The following is a 20,627-nucleotide window of genomic DNA, read 5'->3' as shown; positions in this document are numbered from 1 at the left end:
CCTGGGCTGGCTCCCTTCTCAGCCCCATGGTCACCGCAGAGGCCTGCTCTGCTGTCCTTCTTCTGCAGCCTGCCATCAGAGGCAAAAGGGAGACCCTGGGGAGGGGCGGGAGAGCAGGGCTGGGGACAGATTGTTGCCTTGCGTTCCTCCAGCCTCCAGTGCTAAGTGCAGTTAGGAGACAAAGGTGCTTGTGTGCTTGCGATGCTGCCAAGGGGCTAACATAGTTGCCTTAATGTAGTAAGAACTCATGCATGCACTGGGTGACAAAGCTGACAGATACTCATTGCCAAGCCCTGTGCAGGGTGCTTTGGGGGAACTGAGGCAAAGAAAATGTAGTTTCTGGCTTCAAAGAGTTTGTGGTCCAGAACCAGTAAAACAAAAACTAACAGTGACCAGCTGGGGTGCTAGGAGGCCTGGGAGAGCCAGCCTGGGTCAAGCCAAGTGCAGGAGGAGTTCAAAGAGAGTCAAGCAATGACTTTAGGGGACAGACCTAAGGCTTCGGAGCCAGAGGGCATGGGTTCAATTCCCAGCATGCTCACTCACTCCCTGGGTAATCCTGGGCGAGTTACCTCATGTCTCGACCTGTCTCCTTATCTACAAAATGGAGTTAGCAACCCCTAGCTCAAGGGACGGTTCTGTTAGATTCTAACAGGCATCCCTCGTTGATTTTTGTTTCCTTCCATTCAGAGGGTCACTTTAGGTCCGGGAAGGCTTCATGGAAGAGGTGGCTTTTCACTTTGGCACTGATGGATGGCTAGAATGTACTTAGTGCCTTTTGTGCCTTCTCTGAGGAATCTATGGGTAGATGCAGGACGCGTGGGGCTGTCGGAGGAGGACAGCCTTCCAGGCATAACTATGAATAGAACAATGATAAGAGGAAGTCGTCTTTCTCAATGTGGAAGATTGTTTTTATAATGTGGTTTCAAACCCTGTTGCAAAGGGCAAGGCCAGGTGGCCAGCCCGCGCTGTTGGGAATCTCCACGCTCAGGGTCTGTTTCTGCTCTTTCTTACAGATGATGCAGTTCGCCTGGCAGAGCTACAAGCGCTATGCGATGGGGAAAAACGAGCTCCGGCCCCTCACAAGAGACGGCTACGAGGGCAACATGTTCGGTGAGCTGACGTCGGAAGACCCCCTGCCCCTGGGGGCCGAGCAGAATTTCATTTTTGACTTTTTCTCTCCTGAGCTATGTCCCTGTTTCTCCAGAGCTGGGGGCTCCCAAGTCTGACTTCCTCCAGGGTTGTCTAGGCTTGTGAGCCTTCTAGGTTTGGGGGAAACCCACATGCTTCTCCCTCACCTCACACACTTCTTTATATGCACCTGTTGTTAATTTTCAGAGCAGACAAACTTGGAAATGTGAGTGGGGGCAGTGAGTGACGGACACTAGTTGCCATGGAGAAGGTGGGCAGATCTGAAGGACACAGAGGATTGGGTTTAAATCCGCTCCTCCAAGTGGCTGTAAAATGATCTTGGGTGTTTTCCTAGAGAAACCAAACATGTATCTGATAAGCTGGGCACACACGCTGCCTTTAGGGTCTTGGGTGTGTGTCTCTCGCCGGGTGGCTTGGTGGACAAACAGTCACAGTTAGGGAGCAGCATGGGTGCTGCTGTGTGTTGGCAGCTTGAGTCTGACCTGTAGCCACACTTGCCAACATCTCTGTCCTTTGCAGCCGTGAGATCCTCCTCAGCCAGAGCCTCGAAAGCCCTTCTCACCTGGAGAGATTGCAAAGTGCCTCACTGTGGGCACGGCTTTAGATATCAAATGTAATTCCCGGACAAATCACCAGCGCCCCTCTCTGCAGGCCTTTCACATGAAAAGATGCTGGAGGCACCTGGCTTCCTTCTTCCCTGCGAGACGGGAGCTATCTGGGGAGCTGGAAACAGAAATTCATCACCTGTATTCCCCACCCCTTAGAGACACAGGCTCCTGACATCAAGAACCAAAGAGCTAAGTCAGATGAAAATCCCCAGAAAATTTTCAAAAGCAGGTTTACAAGGCCCCCCATGCGTATGGCAGAGTATTTGTGTTACGGGAAAAGGGACACAGGACCTACCTTCCTCCATGTCACCAGGCAGCATCCCAACGCTTCTGGCTGTTCAGACAGTTCACTCCCCTTGGGTAGGGGGGTGTGATTTGGGGTAGCTGCTGCTGCTGCTTTCCCCCCCTGATTATCATAGGCTTGTAGGGGAAAAGAGAAAGTATCAAAAAGTGTAAAGCAGGCCAAAAATAACTCGTTCTACCATGTAGATGCAGCCTCTGTGCACATCTTGTCTTATTTCCTTTCAGTCTTTTCTTCAGTACACTTCCCCCACCCATATACAATATTATGTTCTTCCTTTTCTTTTTTTTTTTTTAACTGAATGTTACATCATATGTGTTTCCCTAACTCGTGTAAATTTTTTCATAAAGAATATTTTTAATGGTTGCAGTTATTGCATGGATGTGCCATAATTCGTTTAACCATCCCACTAATGTTGGACAAAGGTCCTTTCCAATTTTGCACTATTAAAAAAAACACGGCAGGGCTTCCCTGGTGGTGCAGTGGTTGAGAGTCCGCCTGCCGATGCAGGGGACACGGGTTCGTGCCCCGGTCCGGGAAGATCCCACATGCTGCGGAGCAACTAGGCCCGTGAGCCATGGCCTCTGAGCCTGCGCGTCCGGAGCCTGTGCTCCGCAACGGGAGAGACCACAACAGTGAGAGGCCCGCGTGTACCACAAAAAACAAAAAACACGGCAATTATCATCTTTGTGCATAAAACGTTGTCTTAGGATAGGCTCTGAGAGAGGACTCCTGAGTCGTGGGGAGGAAGACAGGTGTTTCCTTAAGCTCAAATATGAAATGTGTGGATTCTAGTTTCAGAGGCTTGCTGCCTGACCTGTCCAGATCATAGACTTCCCCAACACCCACATCAGCCCTGGGGAAAGATGGCTGGTGTGGCTCTCATCAAAGTTGTTGGAGCTTTGGCTACTACTATAAATGAGGGATATAATCCTCTCTCTCTACACAGTGTGCAAATATTCAGGGAATTGGTGGAGGTTGGGGGGAGGCTGTTGATCTCTGAAACTGCGGAGCATGGGCTTAGCTATTGCTGCGACCATCCACGGGGATAGAGGGAGCACTGCTGGGAGGAACTGGGCTAAACCAAGTCCCATTTTCTGAAATTCCTCAGGGCCTGTGATTTAAATCTCAACCCTTTGGCGCCTTTCCCATCACTGAGCCTCAGGAAGAGTGGGCAGCTTGGAATGATGCAAAGAAACCTGGACCTTGAACCAGAAGACCTGGGAGCGAGTCCTCACTCTGCCCTGAACTATCTGTGTGGCCAAGTCACTTGACCTCTCTGGGCCCCTGTTCGTTCATCCTGCACACTCAGGTTGCTATGAGAGCGTGCAGGAACGTGCAAAGGGCCAAGTATAGATGAGTGATATAGGATTTCCACAGTAATAAGCGTGGTCGGCAGTTGCCCAGGTGAGCCCATGGAGGGTTCTGAGGTCCCCCGTCTCCCAAGAGCGGCCTTGGCTAAGGCCCTGGGAACCCGCTTATCCTGCGCCTGCAGCAGTCCTGGCAGTGAGACAGGGCCTTCCTTCTGCAGCCAGCCACTGAGCTGCGGTGGGAGGCTGGCTCCTGGGTAGGGCCCCAGGCACGGGGCAGGGAGAAGCTAGCCTTGATTTTCTTACGCTTTCTTCCAGCAGCTGCTCGTGTAGTGCCATGCCCGGTGCTGACTGCTGGGGATGCAGGGATAAATGACACAGTGAAAAGTCCACCAGCTCCGCAGAGACGTACACTGGCAACCCTTCCTCGGAGCCTCTCTGGGGTCTGTGTAGGTGCTCTCAGGATGAGGGGCACGTAGAAGGGATCACGATCAATGATGTGACCAGTCCTTCACTGGCTTGTGGCTCTAGGTCCCTGGAGCCCAACAAGTTCAAAATGACTTCACTCCTTCCTGGTTGAGTGACCTTGAGTGTTCTCTGAGCCTGAGTTTTCTGTAAAGTGGAACTAATGAAAACATCATATCCCCAGCCCAAGGCCTGCCTGACGCACAGAACCATCTCAATAGCTGGTAGTTACGCTTATTGTCGCCACAAATGGGTCAGATGATACAGATGCTTATGCCAACACCCCCAGAGGAGGAGAGTTGAGGGGCATTCGAGGAACCTGGAGGAGGTTCTAGTTTGGGTTGGACCCATGAGGGGCTTGGAAGCCAGACTGTTCTGGATGATAGGAGTTGAACTGGCCTGAATGAAGCTGCTTCTCACGCCACTGGCTTCTTTTGCTGGACTCACACGGGCTTGTGGGTGGCCTCGTTCCTGGGCTGTGGCAGCCGCCGTCATCGGTCATCTCACTGTAGGCTGGGCCCTGCAGGGCATGGTCAGATGGCAGCTGTTCCCACCCTGCCCTGCCTGGCTGAGTGGATGTTCAGGGTCCCTGAGCAGCCTCCTGCATCTTGGTGTATATCAGTCCGCCACGGGCCCTTGCGGGCTCCTCCCTGGGCCTGTGGGGCCAAGAGAGCTGCATACGGGGTAGAGTAACGAGCTCACACTGGTGCCTGGCTTTGCAGGATTTACACGGGATGCAACGAAGACATCGGCTGCAGAGCCTGGTCTCCCCCCGTGTGGCAGTTCACCAAATTGAATTTACCCTCCCCACCACCCGTGCGCCCCTCCCCAAATCTGTTCTCACTTTGAAAGTAAGACCTCTGGGTGAGGCACCTCTCAAGCCAGTTTTTGTGTCCTGAGCAATTCAGTGTTAAAGTCTCTTCCTATTTACCGCAATCTGGCTCAGCAGGTCCTGCCAGAAAATGCCCCCAAGACCCTAGCGGCTGCCAGCAAAGTGGACGCGGCCTGTTCCTCACGGGCACAGGGCCGGCACTCGATGGTGATGCCCTCCTCACTGTGAAGTCACAGGGGTGAGTCTGCCACTTGAAGAACACATTCGAGGAGGGCAGTGTAGAGGAGCCAGCCATAAAGCAGCAGCTGGTGATGCCGTAAAGCACAGTGGCTCAGTACTCAGAGGCCCAGCTTCCTTACCTGTAAAAGGGGCTGGGCGAAGCCAGCCGAAGAGCATGGACTCTGAGGCCAGATGGCTTGGATTTGCATGCTGCTCTGCCACTGCCCATCTGTGTGACCTTAGGCAAGTTTCTTAACCTTTCTGGGCCTCAGTTTCCAGCCTTAAATTGGGGACAGCAGTAATACCTACTCACAGGATTGTTTCAAGAACCAAATGAGTTAATTTGTGAGAAGTGCTTATATTCAGGCCTGGCACATAGGAAGCATTCTTCAAGTTCAGCTGCTATGAGGATGACATAAGGCCCTTAGGACAGTGTGTGCTTCTCCCATTTTGACTGGGCTATGACCCAGTCTCCTGGACCCAGGGACCCACGTGAGGACTCCAGGGCTTTCCCAGCCCTGATCCCTCCTGCCCTATTCCCCTCAGCCCTCAAGCGCCTGTGGCAGAGATCACGGATGGGCAGCCCACTGGTAGTCAGTGTACCTCTCACCCTTTCATTTATAGCAGCTTACAATGGAATTTTTAAGAGGGAAGAGTCAGGGGAAAGTTAGGGTTCAAGGCTGTGGAATAAATCGGCCTCCTGACAGCAGAAGGGATTCCAGGAGAATAGTGGGAGCTCATACCCAATGCCAGCTGTCAGCCTTAAAGCACTTAATGACATTAATCCTCCCAAGAACTCAGAGCGATCATAAGAACTCCATCCTCCCTTGGCATTGGGGAAATCGGTACTGGGTGCAGAGTCTTGAGAGGTCCCCGGCAGAGAGGCCCTTTGGTGGCAAGTCCAACTGCCTCATCTTAGAGTTGCGGAAACCAAGCTCAGAGAGGGGAAGGGACTCAACCGGGGTGACACAGCATGTTAATTGTAGGTGTGGAATTTGAATCCTGGTGGCCTAGTCCCAGCCCAGTGCTCTTTGCACCACCCACTCTGAGATTAGCCAAATTGTCCAAGGCCAGATTGTCAAAGCACAGGCCTCTGGTTCTGGCCAGATCACCACCAGGAACTAGTCGTTCTCAGAACTCTAGCAAGAGCAAATTGTCTTTCAGGAGGTGTATGATTTGGGAGCCAAGAGCCCACCTGCTTCCTGTACATGCATCATACCAGGCACCGTAGCTGTATTCTCTCGTGTCCTCCTCACAGCCCTGCTAAGGTATAAATTACCCCCTTATCCCCATTTCACAGATGAGGAAACTGAGACTTGGCAAGGTTTAGGACTTGCTTAGTCACACAGTTATCAAGCAGAGACTTAATCACAGGTCTGCTGGACTCCAAAGCCCAATCCACAGACCACCATGCTGCCCTGTCCTCCAGTGACCACGTGTGTGGCTGTAGAGAAGGGAGCAGGGGCAGAGGGATGGTCTCAGGGTTGGTGGTATTGCACCTTCTACTCCAGTACCCTCACAGAAACCCAGAAAGACATGTATTTCAGGTCAGGGTCTGCGGCCACCCATCTGAAGGCATCATGATTTATTGGATATCAGCTGACTATTCAGGGCCTGGGAAAAAGATTCAGATTTCCCTCTTTTCTCCCACCATAGGAAAATGTTTAATCTCTGCCATTAACCTAAAGACAGCTACTTACAAGACATTCCGTTGGCTGTCAGCATAATGAGCTGAGAAGAGCATGGATTTGAGAATCAGACCAGCCTGAGTCTGAATTCCGGCTCTGCCACTTACTAGTCATGTGACGTTGGGCGAGTTTCTTAAACTCTCTGCACCTCAGTTTCTCCATCTGTACAATGAGGACAGTGGTGAGGAGTAGATAAAGTTGATGTTTGTAAAACCTGCCCATATGCTTAAGTAGACTTGCCCATATGCACTCATTAACTATAAGCTACCGCTGTTATTATTATATCAGTTATAAAATAATTGTGAGAATAATTATATCCTGAGACAAAAAACAAACAAACAAACGGTGTGTGGCACACAGTAGGCTCTGGATAAATATTGTCAGACGAATGAATTGCCCCCGGCAGTCTCTGCCTGCCCTGTTTTCCCTTAAGCCCTTCCTCCTGGTCCTGCTGTGCTCAGTTCCTCTCATCCTCTGCAGCTGCTTTGACCTCCTCCATCGCAAAGTGCATTAGGAATCGGCAAACTGACCCTGAAAGAGCAGCAGTCCTGCTTAGTCAGCCGCTCTGATCTTGGGCATCTTCTCTGTGGAGGATAGAGGTGCTTGTATAGCCAGAAGCGCCGTCCCTCTGCTCCACGCTGGCCCAGCGTGACCGTGAGAGCCCCAAATTGGATTCTGCCTCTGCCTGGTGAATCCCTGATAGAACTGCCCAACCAAATCCCCATCTCAAGGGATGATTATGGCCTTGGGTGAGTTAAGAGGGGAAAATGAACACAGCACGATTTTTCAGATCACAGGCTGGGAATGTTCGGCCTTGGAAGAGAAAAAAATAATCTTTGCCTTGTAAACAGAGCAAATATGATGTTGAAGGGGGAATAAATCCAGGCCCCAAGATGTCATTTTTACAATTGCATTTTGGCATGTGACTTAGTGCCTTCTGCAAAACGTTCACAGTCTCCTACACAGACACACACACACCAACCTTACCGGGTCTTTATTGTGGGCGGAGAGCTGCACTGCAGTGTGGCTGCCGGGAGAACTGCATCCTTTGCAGATAGACAGTTTGTGAAAACCGCTTGCTTCCCAGTTTCCACAGGTCTCCATGCTGTTTCCACGGTTCTCTGTGCTTGTTTCCGGGTGGCAGCGGTTTTGACTTTGGAGTTGTGCCTGGGTTCAAATCCCTGGTGTTTACCAGCTGAATTAAATTGGACAAGTCACAGAGTTCTCTGAACCTCAGTTTACTCACCTGGAAAAGGAGGCAGGCGGGGCTAGGTAGCCCCAGTACAGTGCCTGGCACCCAGTAAGTCCTCATAAAACGTTAGGTTGTTTCTTCCCTGAGTGCAGACACACCCTTCCCAGTCCGTTTCCTATCTCCTCTCTTATCGGGTAGCAGGACACTTGGACTTATCTGGCTGAAAATACTATATCTGCTCTTATAAGTTTTGTTTTCCGGAGGTTTTTCTTTTTTTTTTTTTTTTCTTTTCTGAAAAACAAAAACAAAACACCAAGTATCCATAGTTCTTAGAAAATCGATGTCAGGTTGTGTCGCTCCCTGATTTTGGCAGGCCCGTGGTGCACATTCCTGACCCAGGCTCTGAGTTTGATTTGAGAAAGAGCTGTCATCAGACTCCTCGGAGGTGGCGATGTTGCAATTCCTTGGGTAGAACGGGTCAGGCTTAAGGGCAACAAGCAGATCTTCCCGGCAGTCACATGTCTTGGGAGCCCCGGCTGCTCCATCTGGAGGCCAGAGGCTGTCAAAGCACGGGGGAAATGGATTAGAAGCACCAGTCACTGGCAGATGGCCTTTAGCACAAGGAGGGAAATTGCATAAAAATATGGACCCCACACATGTGAAGGACAGATAGGACTGGCCGTTGCTGGTCAGATGCTGCAGCTCCATGGGGGCCTCCCTGTGGCCTTGAATGACACATCCACGGTTTCTCAACCACCTTCTAAAGACCAGGATGTCCCTCGGGTCACACTGGGTGATTAGCAAAGCAGAGCGCTCACCTCTAAATTAGCCTGCTGGACTTTCACGCTCTCAGGCTGCCGACCATTCAGGGCGCGCTGCTCTGCACCCTCCTCCCGAAAAGATTTGTTTTTTTCCCAAGCAGTTTCTAATTAAGATGCATCTTAGCTGTTTTCTTTTTCTTTTTGTTTAAAAGGCTTCCCACCAGCACAGAGCATAATTTATTTCTCTAGAAAATATAGCAGCAGGTTGTTGTAAAAAGAAAACTCGAGGCTCGGAGCCTTGGGTCCCCATCCCAGTCCTGGCGCCAGCAGCCATGGGAGCCGGCGACCTCCCCTGGGCCCCGGGCCCCGTCTCGGCTTCAGTACAAAGAGGTTTACACCCTGGCCCCTCGCTGTCCTCTCTGTGATTCTCGGTTGGTTACTAGGCTGATTTCTTTCTTTCTCTCTTTTTTTTTTTTTTCTGCCTCTGAGTGGCTATTTGGGCTATGCCGATTCTCTTGAAATCTGAAATTTTAGTAGCAAGTTTTGCTTCTGTTGGGGAGGAGTGAGTCAGGGTATCTATTCCCAGAGCAAGTCGCTAGGGATGCATGAGATGATTCATATTGAAACTGACATTCCCTCCTGGGGGTGACGTGTTCCTGCCCAATTTACAAAGACCTTTCCTTCCTTGGAAACAAGGCAGAGCCCACAGCAGACAGACAGCCCTCTTTTCTTCGCACCGCACTGATGGCAAGCACTTGCCAAATTTCCCAGCAAACTCAGTGACAAATAGGTACGTGAATTCGCAAAATCTCAGACTGTCTGTGCCAGTTGGATTCTTTGAAACCATCTGGTCCAGTGTCTAAGAAAGAGGGGAAAGAGGCACAAGGGGGACAGGGACTCAGGAAGGCCTAATAACCAGGACTTGAACTCTGGTACTTTGACTTGAGCCTCTTTTTTTTTCTTTTTAATTACTTTTTAAAAATTGAGATGTAACTTATAACTTACATACAGTAAAATGCACAAATCTTAAGTGCACAGCCCAATGAGTTTTTACATGTGGATGCAGCCCTTGATCTGCACACACAGATCGAGATAGAGAGCACTTCTGTTACCCTCCAGAAGGTTCCCCCAGACCCTTCCTGGTCCCCAAGGGCCACTGCTGTTCTGACCTCTATCACCTTAGATTCGTGTTGTCTGCCTTAAAATTTCATATCGTACTGTATGTACTTTTATGGTTTACTTTTCTTTCACTCATAATTATGTCATGAAGGGTTCATTCTCTTTCAAGTGTATCCATTCTACTGTTCCTGGACATTTTTGTTCCCAGCATTTGGTAATTATGAGTAAAGCTGCTATGAACAGTTTTTGTTTGTCTCTTTGTTAACATTTAGTGAGTGCTTCAGCCGTGCTCTGGAGAGGGCAGGGCCCCTGCTCTTCCTGCCGTGACTTACGGGTGAATCGGGGCTCTCAGGCCAGCTGCCTCAAGTGCCCCTTGCAACAGAAGGAACAGTTGGCCGAGGCTTCCTTCACTACCCCCTCCCCACGCTGTCTCACCAGCCCACCCAGCTATGACACACGGGCACAGATGGCGTGAACTGGAGCTTCTTTAGTTCAGCTACTAGGCTAGGAAAGGGGTCTTAATAGAGAAAATGTTGACCTTGGAGTCAGAAGACTTGAGTTGTCCAAACCCTGGCTCCACCACTAACCCGCTGGGTAGGTGTCCCGTTTCCCTGTCTGAGCCTCAATTTTCTCTCCTGTGGAATGGGGATGATGACACCTTCTCACAGATTGTCACTGGGATCACAGGAGACCATTTCTTTATCTGCCAGTGATCATTCAGTGCCTACTGTGTGCCACTAGACCCTGCTCGAGACACGGGAAACAGCAGGGACCAAGATGGACACCTACGTGGATGTCCCAGGCTAGTGAGGAGACGTAGGCATGAACTTGTAGTTTCAATCAAGGCAGTATGAATGCCATGAGGTACAAGCTCACACCAAGGGCTCCTTAACTCATCCTTGGAGGGATGGGCTTCAGAAAGATTTCCTGGGGGAGATGGCCTCAACTGAGGCCTGAAGCATGAATGAAGAAGCATAAGAGAGGGATCACGGGCACAGAAACACATGTGCAAAGGCCTCGAAGGGGAGATTGAGCACAACTGTGGCTCCTTGGGGTCTAAAAGGTGTTCAGTGTGACTAGAGAGGATGAGGGCATAGTGAGAGACCATCTGTGAGCAGCTGGCATATTAAGGGGATCTATGAATGCTCCCCAGTGTTTTCTCCCCACCCCAGACCCCAAAAGCCAGGAGACCTGGCTTCTAATGGCTTCTGCTCTGTGACCCAGGCAAGGCCTGTTCCGTCTGTGAGCTCATTTCCCCACCATACAACGTGGGCGCCTGGCATATGGGCTCTCATGTTACTTCTAGGCCCTAAAGAGTAGGTGATTGGGCCACTCTGGGGTGTGTTTCACCCTGGCTGATGAAAGCCTGGTGCAGCCGAGTGGGCCACTGGCTCAGCGATGGAGGCAGAGGTGCTGCACTGGCTGTGGTGGCCACTCCTCTGGAAGGTGGGGGCCAGGACTTCACATCCCCCCGCCAGGGGCTTCTGAGGCAGGCAGCTTGGTCCTCTGCTCCACAGACGGCTGCTCTCCCAAGCATAAATGGTTGGCATGAGAACCATGCAGCGATCAATAGGAATTGTTGAAAAATTCTGAAGAGAGCCTGGAGGAAGACAAAGAGACCCGGAAGTGTGTTGTCAGCACAATTTGGGGCTAATACTCAAGTCTGTTTTTTCATCAAGTCTGAAAGGCGGTTTAAAATCCACTGCTCTTGTTTTCTTTTGTTTTGTTTTGTTTTAATGGCTGGATAAAGCACAATTGCATTTTCTCCCCCAATAACTTTGAATTCTGGGAATAGACCATGTGGGGATAATTGCTGTTGTCTAATCCCACCGAAGGCCAAGCCAATGATTAGGACAGGGAGGGAGGGAGCTGCCGTGCCGGAGGCCCCCTGCCGGTTTCTTACTTCCAGCAGCCAGGGCTCGACTCCCCAGATGACCCTGTTCCCGAAATAGCAGTTGCCCAGAAATGCATCTGCATGTTGTTTTGCAACGAGTAACTGATAGCACATGGGGACATGGAGAGTTTTCATTCAGTCCTGCAACTTCTCCTTGAGTACTTACTATGTGGCAGGCTCTGAGCTGGATCTGGAGCAGGGAAAGAGGGTGCAGAAAAGAACAAGACGTGGTGAGCTCATTGGAGAAAAGACGAGTGAAGTCTGCCTGTGGGTCAGACAGAACGTGTGCCCGAGCGGCACGGCTGCAAGAGAGTGTCAGCATCTACTGAGAGGTGCCGAGCAAGAAAAGTTTTCGCAAAGTTCCCCACGTTTCATTGCTGGGGAATCACAAAGACGGCGGCATTGGAGAGGAGTCCTATGGGAGGGGCTGGATCCTACCCCAGAGCTGCGCAGGGGGTAGGTTTTGACAGACAGCCATGAGGTCTCTGTTACAGACAGGGGAACAGCTCAGACCAAGCTTAGGTGGTCCTGCTGGGTGGAGTGCGGGTGCTCAGAGAGGGGAGGGTGGTTGGTGGCAGGTGGCGGGGGAGGGGAGGGGAGGGCTGCAGCCTTGAAGGGAAGAAACCTCGCCTGAGCAGCCAGCAGCCAGCCAGGCATTCCCTGCACAGGGCTGAACCTCTCCCTTACTCACAGTGCCTAGGGCTCACAAAAGTATTTTATTTTATTTATTTCTTTTTGGCCGCACCACGCGGCATGCAGGATCTTAATTCCCCAACCAGGGATTGAACCCTGACCCCCGCGGCAGTGAAAGCGCGAGTCCCAACCACTGGATGGCCAGGCAATTCCCTCACAAAAGTATTTTAATTTCTTTTAAAATCAGAAGAAAAATATGAATATAATAACAAATATAAAATAATGAATCCAGCTTCTTTATACCAATGCAATTGTAAAAGAGCGTTTTTAATATTTTTTACAAAGGTAGGGCCCATGAAAGTCATAAGCAGCCCTGCATCCTTGTCTTCCTCACCAGGTGAGGGTTCCGAAAGCCTGCAACTGCTGACTTGTCGGGAAGGATCCCCTTCCTTCTCGTTGTTGTCAGGAAAGCTGGCAGTAACCCTACCAACAGCTTGGGTTTTCTGTCTCTTGTTACAGCTGGGCCGGCAGGGCCTTGCAGGTGCCCACCTGCAGCACAGGCACCTTCTCGGGAGTTTCGTTTTCCCTTACGGTGCCTCTTTGAAGTGGTGTCAGTGTGATGAGGAAACTGAGGCTCTGAGAGGAATAACTAACCCAAGCCTGCAAAGAGGCAGAGCGGCGGTTCCAATGCAGGCTTGTCTGCCTCCGAAGACCCCATGTCCTGTTTCCTCTGCCCCAGGGACTGTGAGCCCCCCACAGGCCAGGAGTCCCTACGTCACCTGCTTTGTGTGACACCAGCATGTCATTAGGCCCAGAGGGCCCTTTGGGGTGTCCAGAGGTAACGGTGAAGGGCAAAGAAGGGTCTGTATGTGTTTATTGTTTAAAAGGAGGTTGTGACGTTCTGTTGACATGGCTCGGCCCTGGTCCATTGCATCCCTCTTCCCTGCATTAGGCTGTAAAAGTGCAGCCAAGGTAGTTACTTGTCTTCCCCAAACCAAGGAGGACAAAATCCCGAAGACCTCGGGCGAGGCTATCGCACGACACTCGCCACCGTCTGAGAAGATGTCACACAGGGGCTGCACTGGGGAAAGCGCCTCTCCCGTTCTTGCCCAAATCCACAGCGGGGTCCTTCTTTCCACTGGGGATGTGCCTTCATCTGAAAGGCCTTGAATTCCTGGGACATGAGGCACACCCAGCCCCAGATGTAAGTGCAGAAGCAAATCCCTTGGCGAGCGAGACAGCCTCTCTGGGCTCCCCCACATTCCCAGGGTGGGGGATGTGACTCTGCCTCCCCCTTCAGGGTGCAAAGCTGGGCAGCTCCACAGAGACCAGCCCCCAAAACATCCCAGAGCCTGAAGCTCAACACAATGGCTGGGGAGGAAGCAAAACCTGAGAAAGGATCCTGGTGATTTAAGGCAGTTACACCAACTGGTTGGGAGCACAGGTTTGGCACCAGGCTGCCTGGTCACCATTTTCTGGCTGTGTGACCTTGGGTGATTAAATTAACCTCTCTGTGCCACAGTTTTCTCTCCTAGAAAAAACAAGAATAATAGCGTGTACCTCACAGAGTGGTGGTTGTGAGCATTCCGTTAGTTAATACGTGTGAAGGGCTCAGGGCAGGACCACGAAACAGTAGCTGCTGTTATCATCACCTTTACCATTAATATGGTCAGAGCTGCCCAGGGAAGCAGGAGGGTTGGGTCCTCTCCCTGCTCTGCCAGTGACTGTCTGTGCGACCTTGGACAACACACTTTCTCCCCTCTCCCTGGCAGTCTTGCTATCTATGAAATGAGTAGTGTGGGCCAACTTGTAGCTCTTAACCAGGGAAAAGCATCAGAATTACCTGTAGGCTTTTGCAAACATAGACTTCTGGGCTCTATCCCCAGAAATTCTGATTCAGTGGGTCTGGATCTGGCCCAGGGACCTGTGTTAAGAGTAGAATCTCCACTAGTGGTTCTGATACACGAGCCGGGTTAGGAACCACAGGACCTTCCTGGGCCTAAAGGACATTGTTCCTGAAGTGATCAGTCCCCCTCCTGCGGACCCATTAGCCCAGGTGGCGCCATTGGCAAGGGCAAGCCCTCTGCGCCACTGTGAGTGCTGAGTCTGTCACCTGGGTGGGGGGTCTCGCTTTATTGGATGTGGCAGGCCAGCCCCCAGTTCAGCAGGAAGGCTGTGGTGGCCTGGAGAGCAGCCATATGGTGTGAGTGGGTCCAGCACGTCTAGGGGTTTCATCCAGCAGATGTTCAGTGAGCATGGCATTTGCAAATGGTAGGCAAAGCAGTTGTGAAAAGGGGGTCCCTTCTGGCCACATGGTACTTGGGAACTAATCCTACCCCCAGGTAACAGGATATTCTCAGTGTAACTTTGAACTGTTTCTGAAGTATGGTTGAGAAGGGGCTGGGGGTGTGGATGTATGTCAGCCCCACATTCCTGTGGAGCCAGGGAGAGGATTTTGGCTGCTTTTGATAAGAAAAACCTCAAAGGAGCTTTATCATCACAAAGAGTCCATCTCCTTGGGCACTGGTGGGGCCCCATCTTCCCCCACTGGAGTTCATCCCACTGCCCAGCCCCCCGCAGACCCCTGCCTGGCACACTGACCCGGCTCCTTGCCCCTTCGGCACATCTCCACTCCCTTCTCTGATGGTCGGAACCAGCCAGGACACTAGGAGACCTTGGCCCCTGTCTCTCTCCCAGGGCTGAGTAGCAGGACAGCCTCTCTCCATCCATCCCCTTTATCTTCCTTCTTGCCTCCAACCCCGGATGTTCCCTTTGTGAAATAAATTGGATTTGTGTTTTTCTCTTTGAAGAACACGCTCTGTAGTATAACCTGCTTCCTCAAGGTAGGCACAGCTTCTGACTGACCCTTACATCCAGTGCCAGCACTGGGCCGCAATATAGATGCTGGAAATGGGCAGGTGAGCAAACCAGTTGCTCCTGTCCTGAGACCCAATCATGGGCAGTGGCACTGTGCAGCCCCCCAGTGTGGAGAGCAGAGGCCGGCAGGCTGCTGGGCACAGGCTTGCTAAAGAATCTCAGTGGTTATTATAGCTTACGCATTTAACCACTTCAATTTGGCGTATGACTTGAGGTGCTGGGTAAGCATCTTGTCAACTTCAACACAGCTGACAAAGTTATGACATGAATGTTTAGACTTTGCAGTTTTCCCCGACCTCCAGCTGATCCTGTGAAAATGTCTCCTTCCAGAGAGCTGATTTGTGCCCCAGATTTTCCCATCTCAGCGGGAAGCGTCTCTTTGCAAGGTAAAATAGAAATTCGTTGTCATTCTGATACTCTGATTTTGTGTTCCTGGCGAGGGAGGCATATTCTGTGTCTGGTTTGTTGCTGACTTTCAAGGTTGGTGTCCCAAGGGATGGAGAGCGATGGGGAAGGACGTATAAGGATGGACGGAGACACTCTCATTTTTAAGCTACTCTTCTCAGACACTAAACCTTGAAACGTGGGATTTTCTCTCTTAAGGCTGCCATTCTTCATGCCTCTTCTCAGTTGGAGAGTAATGAAGTTTGAACAAATCCTTTTATCCATGTTGGAATTATCTGAGTATGAAAATCCTTTTCTAGCCTTAAAATTACTCCATCTCTTTTTTCCTTTAAAAAAATAGATAAATAAATGTAGTATATGCCCATTGTAGGGAAATTAGAAACTCCAAATAAGAACCAGAAAGAAAGGCTCCCGAAGTTCCGTCACTCAGAGGTGACCCATAGTTTTGTGTGTCTCTCCAGTTATGTCCCCATATAAATGAATAGAGATAAATATGTATTTTTAAATAAATGGAATCATATGATAAATACTGTCTTGTGACCTGCTTTTTCACTTAACAGCATTTTGTGATCACCTTTTCAAGCTGTTACACACTGAACAACTATATTGTCGTATTTAATGGCTACGTCGTAGTCTATTGTATGGACAGACTATATGTGTATATATGTACATATACACACGTATATATATATATATATATATATATGTTCATGTTCACACACATGATATATATACACATACATTTTGTATATTTTTTTCTTATCCTATTACTTTACACTTAGGTTATTTCTGATTTTTTTTTTTTTTTTGCCATTCTAGAATCTTTCTAATTCAGTTCCCTAATCTTTGCATACTTGTCCTAATGTTTTCTTAGGATAAGTTTTTAGTACAGGACTAGCTAACATGTTCAACTATTTACCACATGCCACTCTACTGAGTGCTTTAAATATGTTATTTATTGACTCCTACAAATAATTCTATACAGAAACATCTACATTTTACAGATGAGGGCACTGAGGCCCAGAGTGGTTATGTACTTTGGCCAGGGTCACACAGCTGGCAAACTGCAGAGCCAGGATTGGAACCCAAGCTCTTTGATCCTTTTCCTTTCCATGGAAAAGTTTAAGTCTGTATAGCCTTCCACTGAATGGTTTAAAGGTACCTGTTCCCTACTTTGTCTCCTCCAGCTCTTTACTCTGTGACTGCCATACTTGAGGCCTGGCCTCTCGGAGTCCTGTCACACCCACAGTTGCATAATAGGAACAGGAAAGGAAGAATTGGTGGTGTCTGTGTCATGCCACTATGACGTAGATGTGGTTCTCTGTCCCTGGGAGGTAGCTTCTTGGGAGCCATCCAGAGCAAGGAAGATGAGGTGACTGGAGGCCCACTTTAGGGAAGCTGTGAGGTCTCTGCACAACTCAGCAGGGTTGGCCGGCCTGCAGGCTGGGCTGAGGTATGGCTGGGCTGAGCATGCGCTGTGCTTAGAGGCTCTGTGCTCCTCCTGGAGCAGGTTCCATGTGGGACCCGGGCTCTGGCTGGGGGAATCCTTGGAGGCCACTCTGGGAGAGTCGGGCATGCGCAAGGGATATGGAGATTTGTTTGATGAGAATGCTGCTGGACTGGGCAAATCCAAGGCCAGAGCCTAGAAGGGAAGGCCTGTTTTGCGGGAACTCACCAGTGAGCACTAGGAGGACAGGCTTCTGGGCCCGGGGTGAGGCCAGGGCCCTCTTCTCATGTCCCTCACTGGGGCTGGCTCATCGTCAGTGGATCTTCCCTTTGGAAATAATCAGAGGTCCAGCTGCCTCGGAACTTGAAGCTCTGCCTTGGAGCTGGGGCTTGGGGTGTGGCTGGGCCTGGTACATAAGCAGAACAAGGCAGAGCGTCTCTGAGGAGCAGAGGCTCAAGGATTCCCACCTTGGCCACCTCGCAGGGAAAGTGTGTCTTGGCCCAGCAGAAGAGACTGATGGGGAGGGCTTGCCCTCCACTGGGCCCAGTTATCTCTTCCTGATTTATCCATAGACTGAGCCTGATGATCTGACTCATATTCATTCAACTAATCACGCGAGTTATTTCTGCAATTTAGGTCTTCGAATAAGTGCATTTGGTTGCTGAATATGTGATCAGCCACAGATTTCTCATTCTTTAAAACCCAGGGAGCGGAAATGCCAATGTAGAAAGCCATCACACACAGCAGAGATTTCTGAAGCGCTAAAATCAGCCCATTCAAGGCTCTGGCCTCTGGACCTCCCATCCCATAGCCAGTTGGCCTATCAGCGCTCCATGCAGAGTCCAGGTAGGGGGTCTTTATCCGTAAAACATGGGAGGATGACAATCAATAGATAATCTGCTCACGTTCTTTTTACTTAACCAGAGAATTGGTTTGCCTCTGCAGTAACTTGATCTGGGGAAGAAAATGCATTTGGGGGGCTTCGAAAGGGTGTAGGCCAACTGGGAAAAACTACTGCAGTCTTTGAGGTTGGGAAGGTCAGCGTCCCTTCTCCCTGCCCAGAACTTTGCTGTAACCTTGAACGACAACTTCGCCTCTCCCTCCTTATCATTATCATCACAGTCGTCATCACCAGCCAGGCCCCTGGTACAGGGAAGCAGTCACAGGACAGGACGTACCATTCATTCATTCATTGGTTTATTCAACGAGCCATTGTGGAACTCCTACAGAGCTCCAAGTATTGGATTCGATGCTGGAGATTTCAGAGAAAAGCCAGCCCTGGGTCCTGGTCTGACATGGCTCGTATCTCCCAGGGAAGACAGCGACAAACTGTTAAGAGGCAGATGTTGGGAAACAAGCGCTGGGAGCAGAAAGGAAGAGGCCTCCAGCCCCTGCCCCGATGCAGGCTCTCAGCTTCCGCTTCTTATCTGCGGGTGACTGGGATGGACCACGTCAGAAGTCTCAGACCAACTGTAGAGAAGCTGTTTTTGTTCATTTCTCTGTGAAGCATTAGATGCTGTAAACAGGTGGGCCAGAGCTTGGTTGATGGAAAAGGTGTCCCAGGGGTTGGTGACAGCTGTGCTGCAGACCTCAGATTCTTCCTGTTTCCCAAAACCAGTAACATGAATTTTCCCCAGAGCGCAGAAGAGGTGAAGGTGTCCAGTCGAAATAAGTATTTTGGGGCAGAACCCAAAGACCATGGCCTGAGATAACAAGACATTCTGGAGCCGTAATTCCGGACAGCCTTTCATCCCTCCAGACTGACAGCCTCATTTTATTTGACCTCAAAACGTATATGTTTTTTAAAAAACAAACCTACTGGAATAGCATAAATGGTTCATTTCTTTCCAGGTGGTTCCTTTGAGAGACTAGCTCACATTCCCCGATGCTGCCCAGCCTCAAGCAGCTCTAGCCTCCCATCTGAGAGCTGCTTTTAGGAGTCGGAGCCTGAACCATGCATTGTCACATCCTGCTAATTTGTTGTCACTCACCAGACTGGGACCCCAATAAACTCTGTTTCTAGAAAGTAGGTCTCTGCCTACTGCTGTGGAGATTCAAAACCTGGGTTTGAATTTTGCTTTGCCATTTGTTATTATCATCACATTGGGCAAATCATTCAGCTTCCCTGAATTTGTTTCCTCATGTGTAACATGGGCATAATACCATCTCACCTGGTTGTGGTGATAGCACACAAAAGCACCTAACTTCGTGCCAGGAGCACTGTAGTAATAACCCCCTCTCTCCCCATCTCTCTGTTCCCCACCCCACCTTATTTATGAGATATATAGTAGAAAGAACACTGGATTGAGTCAGGCAGGAGGACTCTGTGATCCTAGGTCAGAAATTTACCTCTCAGACCTCAGTATCCTCATCTGTAAAATGGGGATACCATTTCCTAACTCTGGCCAGCCTCAAAGGGTTAGAGTTAGAAGGATTAAACAAGAAGAATCATATGACAGTATTTTTTAAATGTAAAATGTTGGACAACGGCATATGTGATCTTAGAACTGGGGTGGTGGGGAGTTCAATCCCCAGACAGTACCAAAGAGCCACTGTCTTGGAAAGTATCTAAGAAAGTCCCTGGTGAATTTCTTACTCATTCAGCATCACCTGGGGCTTGGACACTTGCATGTTCCTGAGCCCAGGAACATGGGAATCTGAAGCCCATGCACTTCACCAGGGCTCTGTAAGCCTCTTTAGTTGTGTCAGTCAATCAGACATGGTTGCTGCCCTGACCTCTTGGTTACAGTAAATGTCCTTTCAAGTATGAGAGCCTGAGATTGGCGGTTGGGGGGACAGTGCATGAGAGTTCCAGTTGTTCCACATCCTCACCGGTGCTTAATATTGTCAGATTGTCAGTCTTTTTAATTTCAGCCCTTCTTGGGGTGGGGCAGGGAGACACTATCTTCTTCGAATTCTTGAAATGTATTTATTCACTCTGTACTTTTGTTCATTCCTCACTCTAGGCTAAGCATGAGAGAGAACAGAGATGAATAATCATGGTGTGTGCTGCCCCAGGCTTGCGTCAGACAGCTGGGGTATGAGTCTAGCCACTTCCCAGCTTTACTAACCTTGGACAAATTCATCTCACTGAGCCTTGGTTTCCTCATCTGTAAGATGGGGTTGGTACCTCAAAGAAATGTGACGGTTAACTTCAGTGACTTATGTAGAAGGCCTGGCCTGCACAGATGCTCAATGAATGTTAGCTGTGACTTGTTATCCATATGTTTTGCCTGCTGACTGACACATGGTATGAGGCGCCAAAGGTTTAAGAAAAAAGTGCGAGAGGAGAATTTAACAATAATAGTAACTTACATTTATTGAACACTTACTGTGTGCCAAGTGCTGTTCTAAGTGCCTTTTATAAATTACTATTAATATTAAAAGTCCTATTGATTTCCATAATTTTTTACAAATTGGGAAAAGACCACTGTGGTTTGATTCTCATGGCAGAACGGATGGTTACAATGTGTGGGAACCCAATGGCCTCCTAGGAGCATGATTCTAGAACCTCAGAGGTAGTGAGCTGGAAACTAATGATGTGTACTTTGCCTTTTTATGGTCGCTCGGTGACCATCACATACCTGCCCCTGCCCTTTGTTCAGAACCCGAGCGCTGATGACTTAGAAAGATGAAAAGAAATGGGTACTTAAAGAAAGATCAGTGTTTGGTATAGTTGGAAGGGCCCTGAGTGAGTGGTTGCCATATGTGGATTCTTGTCACTGGC

At 49.7% G+C, this 20,627-nt stretch overlaps 1 protein-coding gene across 1 annotated transcript in view; it reads left to right on the top strand.

Annotated features, from left to right (window-relative positions):
* Window positions 1-20,627, top strand: part of MAN1C1 (mannosidase alpha class 1C member 1) — a 131,941-nt gene that overhangs the window by 51,844 nt on the left and 59,470 nt on the right. The window contains exon 2 of the mRNA XM_029230604.1: window positions 1,014-1,110. Within this exon, the coding sequence (XP_029086437.1) occupies window positions 1,014-1,110 (97 nt within the window). The remainder of the gene's footprint in view (window positions 1-1,013; window positions 1,111-20,627) is intronic.

Source organism: Monodon monoceros, unplaced genomic scaffold, assembly GCF_005190385.1.
Source record: "Monodon monoceros isolate NGI ecotype Baffin Bay Population unplaced genomic scaffold, NGI_Narwhal_1 Super_Scaffold_18, whole genome shotgun sequence".
In the NCBI taxonomy this organism is placed as follows: Eukaryota; Metazoa; Chordata; class Mammalia; order Artiodactyla; family Monodontidae; genus Monodon; species Monodon monoceros.
The sequence above is the reverse complement of the archived record's forward strand: the minus strand, read 5'-3'. Positions and strand labels throughout refer to the sequence as shown.